Source organism: Anneissia japonica, unplaced genomic scaffold (genome assembly GCF_011630105.1).
Source record: "Anneissia japonica isolate Jap-2015-1 unplaced genomic scaffold, ASM1163010v1 scaffold68920_len1251_cov171, whole genome shotgun sequence".
NCBI lineage: Eukaryota > Metazoa > Echinodermata > Crinoidea > Comatulida > Comatulidae > Anneissia > Anneissia japonica.
The window spans coordinates 1-1,034 of NW_022720358.1; the positions used below are offsets into that span (position 1 = coordinate 1).

The 1,034-nt window shown below is 34.5% G+C and overlaps 1 protein-coding gene across 1 annotated transcript; it reads right to left on the minus strand.

The window, feature by feature from the left end:
* Window positions 1-449: 449 nt before the first annotated feature.
* On the minus strand, window positions 450-880 carry LOC117111342 (85/88 kDa calcium-independent phospholipase A2-like; the record flags this gene model as incomplete). Its single annotated transcript, XM_033254268.1, has 2 exons — window positions 450-620; window positions 726-880. Coding segments are annotated over 2 exons (326 nt in total), but the record flags the coding sequence as incomplete, so codon positions are not given.
* Window positions 881-1,034: the final 154 nt, after the last annotated feature.

A 1,034-nucleotide genomic window follows, 5' to 3' on the forward strand; every position in this document is an offset into this window, starting at 1 on the left:
TTTATATGTTTTTAATGTAAAGTGGGCCGCATGTGGCCCGTGGGCCGCACTTTGCCCACCTGTGCGTTACAGCATTTTTGAACGCTATGAAAGTTGTGATTAGTTTATGCCACAAAATGACGTGAACACAATGTTGCAATATTTGTAATACATTCATATACAGCCTTTTGGCTATCCGTTTTTAATTTTTGATTTTTTATCTGAATCTGAATAAAGACCTTGAATGAATTATTCAGTTCCACAAATAATGTTACATAAAATGAGCAAGCATAAAAAGTACAAAGTACAAGTTACAATGAACTAATTGAACTTGGATAACCAAATTAAGTTTTAAACGAAAGTAAAACTTATTTCCCTCCGAGTCCACTAAAAATGATTTGAACACCAAACGTTATTATAACATTAAAATTTGGTTTCCTGGGCATTTATACTTTTCCATTGGTACTTACCAACTCTATAAACATTTGTCCAAGGGTTGCAGCTCCCATCATGGTCTTTGCAGCATTGATTAAGTCTAAGGGACTGTCTGGACGCATGATGTCAATGTTCTTAACTGCTTTGCGAGGAACTACACCTGTGCCAATTGACAAAACAAGTCCAACAGACTGTGTCGGAAGATTCTTAAAAATATAAATACAAAAATTTTAAGAAATATAAATTAACTTGCAGCATCACCCGGGCAGGGCCTACGTTAGAAGTTGAATCACAATAAAGTATTGTGTTACCTTCATTTTCTTATCAATATAATGTTCATGGATTTCTGTCAGTGCATCTAATGTAGGATTGTTTGCAATCAATCCTCCATCAAGATATCGTCCCATTGGCCGAAAATAACTTGGAGCAGCTCCGCTAGCCCTCGCCACTTGCCATACCAATTGATCTAATAAACAATTGAAAATATTTAGACAGAAAATTTAATGATTTGAATAAATTCAACATCCAGGATAGATGAATAATCATCAAACTGTAACAGGAATAGGCAGTTTGGATAGAATTGATAATACAGTACTAAATACATGCAAATAACTTAAATG